Source organism: Erythrolamprus reginae, chromosome 2 (genome assembly GCF_031021105.1).
Source record: "Erythrolamprus reginae isolate rEryReg1 chromosome 2, rEryReg1.hap1, whole genome shotgun sequence".
Lineage (NCBI taxonomy): Eukaryota > Metazoa > Chordata > Lepidosauria > Squamata > Dipsadidae > Erythrolamprus > Erythrolamprus reginae.
Window position 1 is genome coordinate 200,376,293 of NC_091951.1, and position 13,991 is coordinate 200,390,283.

Below are 13,991 nucleotides of genomic sequence, written 5' to 3' on the forward strand. Positions count from 1 at the left end.
CCTAAGATAAAATACAGGAAATAGTATAAGGGCAGACTAGAGATTATTAATTTAAATTGGAACTGGATGGGTGGGCATTGGATTTGGTATTGTGTACTCACTGTACTGTTTTTTATTATTGTTGTGAGCCGCCCCGAGTTTGCGGAGAGGGGCGGCATATAAATCCAATAAACCTAAACCTAAACCTAACCTAGATGGACCATGAGGTCTTTTTCTGCCATCAGTCTTCTATGTTTTGATGTTTCCCTGTAGTTGGGGGAGGATAAAAACGCCTTCCCTCATCCCCCTGGAGGCTCTCTGGAAGCCATAATGCCCTCCCAGAGCCTCTGTGTGAGCCAAAAATTAGCTGGGCAGGACACACATGCACATTGGAGCTGAGCTAGGGCAAAGGCTCACGTGCCAGCATTTATGGCTCCTTGTGCCACCTGTGGCACCTGTGCCACAGATTTACCATCACTGGTCCAAGGTTAAATTTTTTGCAGTTGAGTTTCAAGCAGCTTACATTGAGATTGAATCTATTTTGTGCCCGTGTGATGTTGCGGTTGAAGCTGATGTATTCATTGACTAGTACGACATTGTGGTCGATGATTTTATGAACTACATTTAGATCAGATTGAAGGTGACGTAGCTCTATGTTTTCTAAGCCCAGAATTTCAAGTCTGGTTAGACACAACTGTTGATATTTAATAATTTAATTTAATTTAATTTAATTTAATTTAATTTAATTTAATTTAATTTAATTTAATTTAATTTAATTTAATTTAATTTAATTTAATTTAATTTAATTTAATTTAATTTAATTTAATTTAATTTAATTTAATTTAATTTAATTTAATTTAATTTAATTTAATTTAATTTAATTTAATTTAATTTAATTTAATTTAATTTAATTTAATTTAATTTAATTTAATTTAATTTAATTTAATTTAATTTAATTTAATTTAATTTAATTTAATTTAATTTAATTTAATTTAATTTAATTTAATTTAATTTAATTTAATTTAATTTAATTTAATTTAATTTAATTTAATTTAATTTAATTTAATTTAATTTAATTTAATTTAATTTAATTTAATAGATTTGTATGCCACCCCTCTCTGAAGACTCGATATAATAACACCTAATCTGGAAATTCTGTGTCTTGCAGCGCAGAAAACAGGAGGATAAACCCACCTAGACTCTGGCTTGAGGCAAGTCCAGTATCTTTTGGACAAGGGCTAAAATTGCAAAGTAATTTGGTGTCAATGCAGCATTCTGTTGCTGAACTTTGTGTGGTTCCAGTTCTGCATGTTCTAATTTGTTATGCCTTGTTATGGGCTATCTCTCTATGTGCAGTAGTTTCAGTTCTATAGCTGCTATAGGTCTTGATAAGGCAACTCTAATTAAGACTACATTTAGCTAAGAGTATTCTATTGGACCATAAATATCTATCACTCAATTGCCAATATTTTATAAGACAAATATAATATAAAGTACAGTATATGATATAAAGCACTGGTCCATCTTGACTCCCCAGGGTCTAACAAGGGATCTATCCATGGAATTGATAAATGGCTGGAGAGCAAATGGGGGGGGAGGTTGGACAGTAAATATTTTGGAGTCAAGAGGTGATTGATAAATAATGAAAAAGTAAATTAGGGTCAGTCTTTTGGGGTCTCCACACCAGTCCCAGATCCTTTATTATAACAAATTATTATGGTTTATCACACAGTCAGCCAACTGTTTAGACTGGATTTGGTATATTTATCCACCTACTGAATCATTTTCCAGGATCTGAAATAGGCAGATGTTGTTTCATGGTGTTAAAGATACATCATAGGATGTAAATTGTTTCAGATTAAACTGTCTTTGCAATTGACCGATGGTGATTTTGACAATGCTGATAGTGTTCAAGTGGTGCTCCAGTTGTTTTGCAATTGCATCCAAGGTGCCTATTTCCTATATGGGTACTGTTTTTGCTTTCTTTTGCCACGGTTGTTCTATTTGTAAGTTTTTTTATTTGGGGATTTAATTCTGAATGATATTATTATTATTATTATTATTATTATTATTATTATTATTATTATTATGTCAATACAACTCAACAAACGAGATCACTATGTTGTATTTCGTATTTCATCACCAGTCGGGCACTTCCCAAGCACCTAGGACTACGTGATGTAGCGGCGAATTATGTTTTCTGATCCCAGTAAAGCGGCCTTTTGCAATTGACAGATGGAGATTTTGTCAATTCCAATGGTTTTCAAATGTCCGCTGAGATCCTTTGGCACTGCGCCCAGCGTGCCAAGTACCACTGGGACCACTTTCACTGGCTGGGAGTGGCTTGCTGGCCATGTGACCAGGTGGGAGTGGCTTGAATGATCATCATCATTCAAGTAAACTTATTGCCGCATGATGCCTTTTCCTGTCAGCTGTGGACAGAGTGAGGGCTTCATGAGGGGAAAAAGACCGTAGCCCAGACTGCTTCAGTGTGGCGTGGCACACCTGGCTTTGGGAGGTAGCCATATGAGGCTGGAGGGGAGCCAGGCAGGAGAGAGGGAAGCTTGTCCGAGGCCAGGAAGGAGGAAAGAGGAGAAAAGTGAGGAGCACACAGCAACAGCAGCAGCAGCAGCAGCAGCAGGGGGGAAAAGGAGAGCCGAGCTGAGACCGGTAATCCAGGAAGTTATTGCTGCCGGTCAGCTGGAGCTGTGCATGCAGCTTCATTTCCACCAGTGGAACTGCACTCCACCCCGTCCTGCCTACTGCCCACCCCTGCTTACAGACCTCTTAGGAAAGGGATGAAGTCCACGGTATTCAGTTTAAGGTTAAAGCTATGGGGATTTGAGAATGTAATGACAGAGTCAGGTAGTGCATTCCAGGCACTGACCACTTGAAGTTGTACTTTCTGCAATCGAGTTGGCAGCAGTTTACCTTGAGAAATGGTGATGTGTTACCCATAAAGGAGAATATTTGTAGCTCAGGATTGAAATGAAGGGGTCCTTGGTGCTCTCTGAGTTTGGTTGTTTTCTTGCAAACGTTTCGTTACCCCACTAGGTAACATCATCAGTACTAGTACTAGCACGGCTCATGTTACATAGTTAGGGCAATGAAACATTGGCAAGAAAATAAGCGAATTCAGGGAGCACCAAGTGATGTGATGTGTGCTAAACACTTTGTACTGAATTATCACCTACAAAAAGATATTGACAAAATTGAATGGGTCCAAAGACGGGCTACAAGAATGGTGGAAGGTATTAAGCATAAAACGTATCAGGAAAGACTTCATGAACTCAATCTGTATAGTCTGGAGAAGGAAAAGGGGGGACACGATCAAAACATTTAAATATGTCAAAGGCTTAAATAAGGTTCAGGAGGGAAGTGTTTTTAATAAGAAAGTGAACACAAGAACAAGGGGACACAATCTGAAGTTAGTTGGGGGAAAGATCAAAAGCAACATGAGAAAATATTATTTCACTGAAAGAGTAGTAGATCCTTGGAACAAACTTCCAGCAGACGTGGTTTGTAAATCCACAGTAACTGAACTTAAACATGCCTGGGATAAACATATATCCATCCTAAGATAAAATACAGAAAATAGTATAAGGGCAAACTAGATGGATCATGAGGTCTTTTTCTGCCGTCAGTCTTCTATGTTTCTATGTTTCTATCACATTAGCTTCCTGGAGTCTCAGCTACATTTAAAACAAAATGCCACTGTTATTGACACTGAGAATGTTCCTAATCAGAGGTGGGTTCCTCCCAGTTTGGAGTAGTTTGCCCAAACCAGTAGCAAACCTCCACCATCATTTTTCTTTAATTTTGGAGGGGGGAGAGAGGTGTTTTTTTTTTTTTTTTTTAATTCTTCTGTGCATGTGCAGAAGACATGTTTCTGGCACTCTGCATGCAGTGTGAAGTCTTGTTTCCAGCTTTTTAAAAAAAAAATGTGACTTTTTGGCAATCGGCAGCGAGGTAAGTTAGAACCCACCCCTATTCCTAATGAAATTTGCTCTGCAGAATTACTCGATCATTTAAAAAAGTATCTTCTTTGTCTTCTAAATTCTTAATTGAAAGTGAACTCTGCTGAATAGCTCTTGCCAGGTAGCTGAGTTCAGCGTGCTTGTTCCTAACCATGTTTCAGTGTTTTCATTCAAGATTTACCTTACATTTATTTCATAATTGTCATTCCAATGTTTTAATTGTGAAATACTGGGATGCTAAATCTCAATATAATAAAAGAAACATGCTAAGGATATCTGAAAAGAAAGGCCAGGTTGCCTGTTGGCAAAAAGTCTAACATGGAGAAGAAATCCTGTTGTGGTTAACTCTGGCCCAACTCCTGCCCCAAGGACTGTAGATGTGGGGGAGACATCCACATGCTGCAGGCCTGTTTTGCCCCCGGTGGAATCTGCTGATGAAGGCTCCTCTGACCAAGAAGACATGAGTGACAGGGAGGAGGAAAGTGGGGCAGACAGCTCAGAAGGAGATCAATTATCTAGCTCCTCCTTGGATTCAGAACAAGAGTTAATGATACAGCCACACATGCGGAGAGCAATGCATAGGCAAAAACAACTGAGAGATTATTATCAAAGAAAATGAGGCCACCTGTGGTTGGGTGGGGCTGTGGTAATTAGTGAGGCTGCTATAAATAGCAGCCTGTGGGTTTGGCCATTGTGGAGGATTATCTGATCATTGTGTTTCCTGACTGCTTTACTGACTTTGATCTTTTGTGTGCTGATTTTTCCCCGCTTTGAAACTAAACCAGAGCAAAGTGTGTTTCACTTTGTGAAAAAAGAAGGACTGTGAATTGCCTCACACCTGCAAGCTAAGTATCACAGAACTGATAAGGGACTGGTACAAATTACCAGTTTGTTTGGAGACCGGTGCTTTTTGCTATACCAAAAGAGGGCTTGATTTAAGTGAATTTTCATTATAAAGAACATTGTTTTGAATTTTCAAACGTGTGTGTGTCTAAAATTGTATCTGTGCATTTTTGGGAGGATTCTACCAGAGAGCTCGACAGAACAAATCCCAACTTGGCAGATTTGTTTGGATACAAAAGGAAATCCATACATTCTTACAATCTTGGAGTTCTCTCTCTTTTTTATTTTTAACATTTTAAACCTTGACATCTTGGTTTAAAACCTTGACATTTAAAGTGAAAAGCAGAAACTAAGGAAAGTATTAAATAAACAACCAGTTAGTACAAAAACCTGAAGAAAATGTCTTCCTCAGGGCTCGGTGAGTATCAAAGCTTTATGATTTATGTTTTAAAAACTGTTATAATTTGCTCTTTTAATAACTCAAAACACTTTAACATCATGTGTGCTTAGACCAATCTGGATTGGAAAAGAGGTTTGATTATTATCGGTTTGTTTATTTCCACTCTCCACTAACTGATGTAAATCGTGCCTAGTGAACCATGGTGCTGTCAGTTGACATTTAAATTTGAAGCTGAGTTGATCGCTCTGATGTGCAAAGTACACATGTGTTAAGTCTTCTTTTATTTCTCCAGAATAAAAGCGTTTGGGGGGTGGAGGTGGCGGCTAACTGGACAGCATAGTTTTGCTTTATTCACACCAGCCTCCTCCTTTTCTAATTGTTCTTACTTATTTATTTTATTTTTTTATTTGTTTGTTTTGTCAAGTACTTTTGGTGGTATACAAAGATATAACAATATTTATATACATGATACTAGTAAAAGAGAAAAATTAGGACGGGACGAAAAGGACTCTGGTGCACTTATGCATGCCTTGGTGAGCTGCTACTCATATTTTGCCTTAATTTTTTTTCCTCTATGAAAACTCTTGGTACAATTATTGAAAATCATGCCTGTGTCTTGAGTTCTTCAGAGTTCTCTCCCCCCATTTCTGTTAGAGTGACAGCAATTCAGTATCTAACTATAGGGTGGTAGCAAACAGGAGAAGAAATTTGGCTTTAACTGGAAGGACTGAATTCATCCCCCACTTTCAGGTCCATCTCATTTTTGCATTTCGATACGTTTTTAAATCCATCCCAACCATAACTTTTTTTTCTGGGTGCAAACAGCAATATAAGTAGCCAACATCTTTATTCAGACTTTTACCTAAAAAAGTCTGAGTAACAATTTGATGTATTTTCCCTTTTAAAAATACAGTATAGAGTTTGCATATACAAAGCTGGCAGCAATAAATATTTAGATTGAATGACAACAGAATAAGAGCTTAAATATTATTTACTGGAATGCATAAAGCTCTTTACAATATCTCTTGCATTTAATTCTAGTGTCGTGAAATTGCCTTAAAGGAAACCATATGTGGGTAGGGGTATAGTTGTTGAGTTTTGGGGGATCTTTGAGCTTGTATCTTTCACTTCAGATCTTCCCTTACAAGTTAAGGTAACATTATTAATGCAAGAGAGAACTTAGTTTGCTGGCTGTTTATTTGTGGTAGCTTCTCTTACCAGCTTTGATTGGGGTATTGTTTCTTCTTAATTTGAAGGGGGGCATTCTTTGTTCTTTGATTGCTCTTGCTTATCCAGCTGGTACCTGCTTATCTGGGTGTTGGTAAATAGATGTGCTAAAGAAAGATCCATGTAGGTGTTTGCCACTTTCCTTGATCTTGCTTCCTTTCTGGAATGGTGTGAAGATGTAGCTTATCTCAAAGTGTCTTTTATTGACTGATTCATCAGAATTCTGGGCATCTATAAATTCCCTTCTACTTTTGGATCTGGCTTACTCTAAGATGTCTATAGTGTCCCAAATAAAACTGGAGTTACTGTGAGATTAAGGAGCTTATATCCGGCCTTAAGGTCTAATATCTTATGAAGCATCCTTTTTTAGTCATTTCTGAACTGAATTTTAAACAAATAAATAGCTAACAAGTAACCCAGTTCCTGAAGTAACTCAGTAGCTCAAGAGCCTCCAAAAATAAGGATAAAGCACCTTGTGATGCTTGGGGTTTTTTTTCAATGTGAAGCACGTAAATTTAAATTGAATAAATAATCTACTCTGCATCTTTCTGTAAGATTCATGTGTAGAGTTAGATAACAATTCTTCAGTGAGAGTTAGGAAAGAATTAGCCTATTTAGCTGTGAGAGTAAATGACCAAATAACATGGACAACAATGTTACATTAAATCTAACAATAACACTAGATACTACATTTTTAAACACAGATTTTATTTCACAAAATAAATGACATTCAGTGCATTTTTGTAGAGAATGTGTCTTCCCTTAAGAAAACAAATGTTTGCATTATCTTTTTAATGTAACATTTCTACACCATATAAAACCCAAAAACAAAGACGATAGATACCTACTGGTAAACATTTTAACTACTGCAAGAATAACATTCGCCCAATCTTGGAAATTGGATCACACCTCATCTACCCTAAATTTCATTAACAAAACTCATAAATCTGCGGAGCTGACGAAAATGACCCTTGAACTACAGGACAAAGAGGAATCAGAGTTCTATAAAGCATGGAATAAATAGTACATCTGGCTGAATAAAAGACAACATACAACTCCATCATGATCCTTTTACCCTTCACCCAAACAATTATCCCACAAACCTATAAAATAACATTATGAATGATTGATAAAAGTATGAACAAATTCAAAATGACAAAACTTAAACTCTAACTCAAGTTTAGAAACCTAAAACTTTCATCTATATTGATAGTAATTGGGTCAACAGATAAGTTGACACAATTTACGACATCTGATAAATTTATAGATATGAATTTATCTCTTCTTTCTTTCTTCTTCTTTTTAATTTTTAATTTTTCCTCTTCTCTTTTCTTCTCCCTTTCCTCTTTTTTTCTTTCTCTCTCTTTAGCCTTATTTTCTTCTATATATGTAAGTGTGTATTTTGATTTATAACTTTATACTCTAAATTCATATACATTTGTACCAATATTTGCATAGTCTTTTTGATTTATGTATCCCCTCCCTATTTATCTTCAATAAAGATTATATTTTCTTTTTCTTTTTTTAAATCCAAATGAAATTTGAACCTATATTCCCCCATTTTATTCACTAGTCCATTGGTCACTTCACTTTTTAAAAAAATGTTAAGTAAACCATTAGAGTTGCCAATGAAAGATTTTGAAATCCATCACACCAGGTTTTTTAAAAAATCAGTGCATTAAAGGCTACTCTTATGTGAAGTGATACAGTCTTCCCATCAAGAATTAAATGAACAAGTATTCTAATCTGAAATTTTAATATACTGTTCCTCATAATTAAGCTCTGGTGATGCATTAGGTAAAAATTAGCATTATACTTTATTTTATGCAGCATTGAAGTTCATACTTAAGTAGAATGTAGCTGTTTTTATAATTAAACGGATTGCAACCTGAAGTTTTAATTAATTTATAAAAATGCTGCTGAATTGAAATGGATATAACTCTGGGTTCTCTTTCTCATTCCCTATTTCCATCTAGTTTCTTATTTTTCCATTGCTCTCCCTCACAAGCATTGATGGACAGAGAGAGGATTAAGAGGGGTGAAGTGTGGATGTAATCCAGATCACAGATGTCAGGTCAGAGGAAGATTTCAAGATATCAAAAAGTTTTGTGGACGTTATCTGATCTGAAATCCTAGCTAGGAATCCAACCATATACACTCCAATGAAATAAATACTAGAACAGCTGGACACTTAGCCAAAGAAACAAACAAATCTTGATTAGGGTCAGAGAAGAGTGTAAACAGACTGGGTTACAAACAATAATTTTTAAAAATCTAAAAGATACACAAGGTTAGGAAGCCCAAAAATACATTTTAAATCTATTAACATGTATTTATAATTTATTTAATATATGTATGTATGCATGTATGCATTATGCATGGAAGGAAGGAATGTACAAGAATTTAAAGGAAGGTGTAAAAATATTAAATGGCTAAAGGGGAAAAGTTGGTGTATGGCTAATTAAGTCTAACACAATGTAAGGCTCTCTTAGCTGCTTGAGGCACCAGTCATCTATTATCTGATGGATTTTTAAGTGCTGTTGTGCAGAACCTAGCAATATTATATGTTGTAGCGCTATTAGACATGTAGCCGTCCCGAGTCTGCGGAGAGGGGCGGCATACAAATCTAATAGGTAGATAGATAGATAGATAGATAGATAGATAGATAGATAGATAGATAGATAGATAAATAAATAAATAAATAATATTGTGATGAAACAATGGTGCCCACACATGTCTACCCAACATGTGGCAAAATATTTTGTGCCCGTATAGGCCTTACTAGCCACCTACGAACCCATGGCGTACAACCTACAACCTATTAGAGGTCAAGGTCCTCTTTGAACATGATGGATGATCATTTGTTTGTTTGACTTCTATGCTGCCCTTCTCGAAGTGACTCAGGGCAGCATATAATATTGTAAATGCAGACAATATATGTGAAGAAATCTAATTATTTTTTTAAAAGACATATACAAAATTAATAAAGATTCTAAAAACCCCATGTACTGTCCTCCATATTCATCCAATTCAATCATTCACAACATTGGCTGGAGACAATCTTGTCGCTCATGGCCCCCATGCCCGCCGGCAGAAGTAGGTCTTCAGAGCTTTATGAAAGACTGGAGGGAGGGGTGGTACATATCTCCAGAGGGAGTTCATCCCAGAGGGACGGGGCCACCACAGAGAAGACTCTTCCCTACCCCCACCAAATGACATTGTCTGGCCGTTGGGACCTGGAAAAGACCAACTCTGTGGGACCTAACCGGCCGCTGGGATCGATGAGGCAGAAGATGGTCTCGTAGGTAGTCTGGTCCTAAGCCATATAAGGCTTTGCAGGTCATAACCAGCACTTTGAATTGTGCCCGGAGACCAATTGGCAACCAATGCAGCTCATGGAGTGTTGTTGAGATGTGGGCAGGTCTTGGGAGTCCCACAATAGCTCGCGCGGCTGCATTTAGCACAATTTGCAGTCTCCGAACACTCTTCAAAGGCATCCCCATGTAGAGAGCATGGGCCCTCTACATGGGGCTGCCTGCATTGTGCCATGCACAATAATGGTGAGATGAGGCAAGTACAAATGTCTCTGAAACACAGAGTACATGTGCTGTTGATTTTGCAACATGTCCAGAGTCACAAGGGCATGGTCCCTCTGGGTGGAGACCTAGTCCCATATTTAATGATTGGAAACTATTTCATACATTTCTATTGGCTGGTTTTTTGGAAGCCTTGCAGACACGCTCTGGAGCGCGCGAGTGGTTTGCGGTAAAGTATTTTTAAGCCTTTTAAGAAAACAAGTTGAGAAAAACAATGACCAGGTGTGCCAGAATCATCCATCCCTAGCCTATAATTAGCTCAGATGTATTCCAGATTGATCTCAATTCATTTGACTAATGGAACTGAAAAATAGCTGAATTTGCAAGACTAGGCCTCTTTGTCCATCAGGTTGCTCTTTCTTCACCAATCAGATGCTGACGTGTCAGTTGTTAGGAGCAGATGTATCTGCTGATACTTGGGTCCTCAGAGATCCCATCATAGCATGCTATGTCTGCTAGGAATGGTCAGGGGTCCCCATTTAATGAAATATCGCTCCTGTTCCTGTCATTATCTCCAATTTTGAAGTTGGCACATTCATCATGTTTTTCTAAAAAGCGTCTTGTTCACATCTTAGCACTTTTTAAATTACCTTGAAAGACAGTGCCATTAAGCTAATATGTTTCAGAATCAACTCAAATGTAACAATTCACTCTTTAATTGATAGTTTCTAGTTTGTACATGGATCTCACATTCAATGTATGCTTCTTATGTAGTTTCACCTTTGGTAGAATCACAAGCATCAATTGCCAAAAAGAACAAACACATATTGCATGGAATTTGCTCAATGCTATTTTCTACCATATTGGCAATATGATTTCAAATAAATGTAATTATACAGCATGTTAGGTGAGAATATTTCGATCAGTTTAGATTGAAACATGAGAATCTTGAGAATGTATTCAAAATATAGTATTTTTAAAGCTTTCTCTCAAAAACCTCATTTCAAATGTTCTTGTTTTTTACTAATTATATATAAATTATTTTCCTATCTGGAAAAGTTTCTAGTGAAAATCCCCTTTGATGATGAAAATATTTTTTTTTAAAGAAAGAAAATGGTTTCAATGCAACATCTTTTTCGGTAGTGCACAGTCATCTTCTTAGTAGTTTCAGAGTGTATTAAAGCACAAATATATCATGGTTTTAATAGCCATCGATTTACAATATTATTTAGATCTTCCACGTATATATTATAAAGAATAGATTTGTACAAACTTTAATGAAATCAGACATGAAAAGATTAATTAAAAAACTGAAGACAGCTGCAAAGTACAATCAATAAATGATGCAATTCTTAAAATTTTATCAGCAACAAGGCACCAAAATGTATATTTTTATAACTGAATCTAGTTGGTGGTCATAAAAATAACATAATGGAAACAAAAGGAAAGATTTTGCAAGTCTGAAAAATAGATAGTCCTTATTTGAGATGCCTAAATGAAGGGAAGAGATTACAGAGGGATTTGCTCAGGGATGAACTCCTCTTGGTTCACTCATGCCTGTTGGTTATTATTATTTATTATTAGATTTGTATGCCGCCCCTCTCCGTAGACTTGGGGCGGATTACAGCAATGATAAAAACAATATATAATAATAAATCTAATAGTTAGAATCTAAAATAACAATAATACATTTAAAAAGTCTAAAAAAAAAAGAAAGGAAACCCCAATATATAAAAACATACATACAGTCATATCATACACAAAAAACTACATAGGCAGGGGGAGATGTTTCAGTTCCCCCACGCTTGACGACAGAGGTGGGTTTTAAGGAGTTTACGAAAGGCAAGGAGGGTGGGGGCAGTTCTAATCTCTGGAGAGAGCTGATTCCAGAGGGTCGGAGCCACCATAGAGAAGGCTCTTCCTCTGGGTCCCGCCAAACGACATGGTTTAGTTGACGGGACCCGGAGGAGACGAACTCTGTTGTCGGAGAGCTGGTCACAAAGGGAGCGCAAGGCTCCACCCATCTGCCCGGATGCTACCATTTGGGTTCTTTTACTCTCTGTGCATGCACAGAAAGCTTTGCGCATGTGCAGAGGGTAAAAGAACCCAAATGGCAACATCCAAGCAGGTGGGTGGAGTGGCTCTCCAATGACTGACAGTGTTGAATATGAATAGTTTGAATTTGAATGTTTGAAATTGATTGGTTGCTCCGTTTGGGCGGGAGAATTGTTTAACTGTCAACCTTGTTTTGAGCGGGGGAAAAAGAGTATAAATACAGGCAGTTCCCACCTGAATACTTATTAGCGGCTTGGAGACAATTCAATTCAATTCAATTTATTAGATTTGTATGCCGCCCCTCTCCGAAGACTCGGAGTGGCTCACAACAATAATAAAAACAATATTCCAGCGAAAACAAATCTAATATTAAAAAGCACATAAAACCTTACCATATTTAAAAAAGCAAACAACATATACATACCCAAACATAAATATAAAAAAGCCTGGGGGAAAGGTGTCTCAACTCCCCCATGCCTGGCGGTATAGATGGGTCTTGAGTAATTTACGAAAGACAAGGAGTGTGGGGGCAGTTCTAATCTCCGGGGGGAGTTGATTCCAGAGGGCCGGGGCCGCCACAGAGAAGGCTCTTCCCATGGGGCCCGCCAAATGACATTGTTTGGTCGACGGGACCCGGAGAAGGCCAACTCTGTGGGACCTTATTGGTCGCTGGGATTCGTGCGGTAGCAAGCGGTTCCAGAGGTACTCTGGTCCAATGCCATGCAGGGCTTTAACTGTTATTGCTTAACCTTGAAGAATAAATTGGTTACCCTCGCGCGTCTGAGGCTCATTTATTTCAGACAGGACGAGTGAACCAGGAGCATTTCACTCCTGGATTTCCTTTTGTTGTATTTATTATGTGTGGTCTCTAATAGAAACAACACACAGAGGAAAAACATAGATTGCTCCTCCCAAGTACACAAGGGTCTGTTCCAGGTAGACTCTGCCTGCCCAATAGCAGATGCTCCCAGGAAGGTCAATAGATGCCAGACCCTTCCTTTCAACAAGGCAAGACATGTCCAAACAGGAAGTACAAATCATGAGTGCCAACATTATGTGCATTGCAAGTTTACAGCAAACAGGATCTTAATGTACAAATACTGCACTTGCCCCCTGCCTTGACTTTACTTCTCAGAGAACTACAGGGGTGAGGCAGAAAAGCATCCTTTGTGAGATGCTTTGTTCACTTCTTTTCCTTCTCTGCCCTGAGATACCATTTGCATGATGGTTGTCTAGGATGGGACTCTTCCTCCTGTCTCCCAAGGTCATTGCCACAGACCATTACAAGGTACGGTAGATAGATAGATAGATAGATAGATAGATAGATAGATAGATAGATAGATAGATAGATAGATAGATAGATAGATAGATAGATTTGTTGATAGATACTTATGATTTGTTTCTACATGTTGTGAGCCGCCCCGAGTCTTCGGAGAGGGGCGGCATACAAATCCAAGTAATAAATAAAATAAATAAATAAATAATGATAGATAGATAGATAGATAGATAGATAGATAGATAGATAGATAGATAGATAGATAGATAGATAGATAGATTAAGTAGGTAGGTAGATAGGGAGAGAGAGAGAGAGAGGTGGGGGCAGGCAGGCAGGTACGCAGGCAGATGATAGGTAGGTAGGTAGGTAGATGGTTGGATAATAGATAGTTTCCATTTTTTACAAGGTCTCACTCATTGAGAAATAAGACAGCACAGGCATATGTGCAAACAGGCGACACAATCTGCTAGATAGCTGACACTACATCCCATTCCAGGCCATGCCTGTCTGTATGCACATGAAAAAGGAAAGAGACAGGACTTCAATTGTGGCACCATTCCTGCCATTTCCCCCGTCTTTATTCCAGTAGGAATACCCCTGGATAAGAGGAAGGGCCCTGGAAATAAGAAGACTCTGTTAGGACACCCTTCCTTTGGGAAATTTGTCCCTGGAGTGAGGTTGGCTCTATTCCCCAAAAC

The 13,991-nt window shown here is 37.8% G+C and overlaps 1 protein-coding gene across 1 annotated transcript in view; it reads right to left on the reverse strand.

Moving 5' to 3' along the window:
* LOC139159490 (uncharacterized) overlaps nucleotides 1–13,991 on the reverse strand; it is a 50,429-nt gene that overhangs the window by 16,065 nt on the left and 20,373 nt on the right. Inside the window, exon 5 of the mRNA XM_070736806.1 lies at nucleotides 452–659. Within this exon, the coding sequence (XP_070592907.1) occupies nucleotides 452–659 (208 nt within the window). The remainder of the gene's footprint in view (nucleotides 1–451; nucleotides 660–13,991) is intronic.